The sequence below is a fragment of the Babesia bigemina genome, scaffold Bbigscaff_73279 (genome assembly GCF_000981445.1).
Source record: "Babesia bigemina genome assembly Bbig001, scaffold Bbigscaff_73279".
Lineage (NCBI taxonomy): Eukaryota > Apicomplexa > Aconoidasida > Piroplasmida > Babesiidae > Babesia > Babesia bigemina.
Genome location: NW_012237282.1, coordinates 14,935 through 15,795, shown reverse-complemented (window position 1 = coordinate 15,795; position 861 = coordinate 14,935). Strand labels below are relative to the sequence as shown.

Genomic DNA, 861 nt, shown 5'->3' with positions numbered 1-861 from the left:
TGGGGAGCAGCCATGCGTCGACGGCAGCTCTTGTAACCGGGCAAGCACGGCGATGGCTACGGCTGCAAGTGCCGATCGCTGGTGGGATGCCGCGGTGTGATGAGCATTTTATACAGTTACGGCTTCACATTTGGCGACGTCAAAAAATTGTTATCCGGTGATCAAAGAAGATACTGCCGTAACCTGTACGCGCAATTACAAAACGTACTAAAATCGCAATATTTCACCAAATTATTTGAGGAATGTGACAACTTCATTTGGACTATCAGACAACCCTTCTCCTACCTTGTCCTTACCCTCTGGCTCCTCTCTTTCCTGTACCTCATCCACATCATGGTCATCCGCCTAGACCTCCTCCACATCAAATCGCATCTACATAGTCCCTCGAGTCATAGGATTGCTGCTCAATCACTACTCGCCGCTGCACGTGTTAACAAGCTTAACAGAGTGTTTTACCTGCAGCCATAATCGTACTCACGTGTTTACTACCTACACTCACCTAGCATATCACCTACTCACCTAACTCATGAATTGTACTTTAATCTGTTGCATCACTCACTAATCGTTGTATGTGATTGTGTAGTAGTTAACTAAAGTGCTGACCAAGATGCTGACCAAGATGCTGACCAAGATGCTGACCAAAGTGTTGACCAACGTGTTGACCAATGTGCTGACCAAGGTGCTGACCAATGCCATGACCAACGTGGTGACCAATGCCACGACCTACCACCTGACCAAGTTGATGGTCACGGCAGCGATGACATGGTCACGGCAGCGGTGACATAATTACGGCAGCGACGTCATGGTCACGGCATGGATGACATGGACACGGCAGCGATGACATGGTCACGGCAGCGGTGA

The 861-nt window shown here is 48.9% G+C and overlaps 1 protein-coding gene across 1 annotated transcript; it reads left to right on the top strand.

Annotated features, from left to right (window-relative positions):
- Positions 1 to 99: 99 nt before the first annotated feature.
- Positions 100 to 468, top strand: BBBOND_0004620 (hypothetical protein, conserved; the record flags this gene model as incomplete). Its single annotated transcript, XM_012915294.1, has 1 exon — positions 100 to 468. One exon carries the CDS (start codon positions 100 to 102, stop codon positions 466 to 468), a length of 369 nt encoding a protein of 122 aa, XP_012770748.1.
- Positions 469 to 861: the final 393 nt, after the last annotated feature.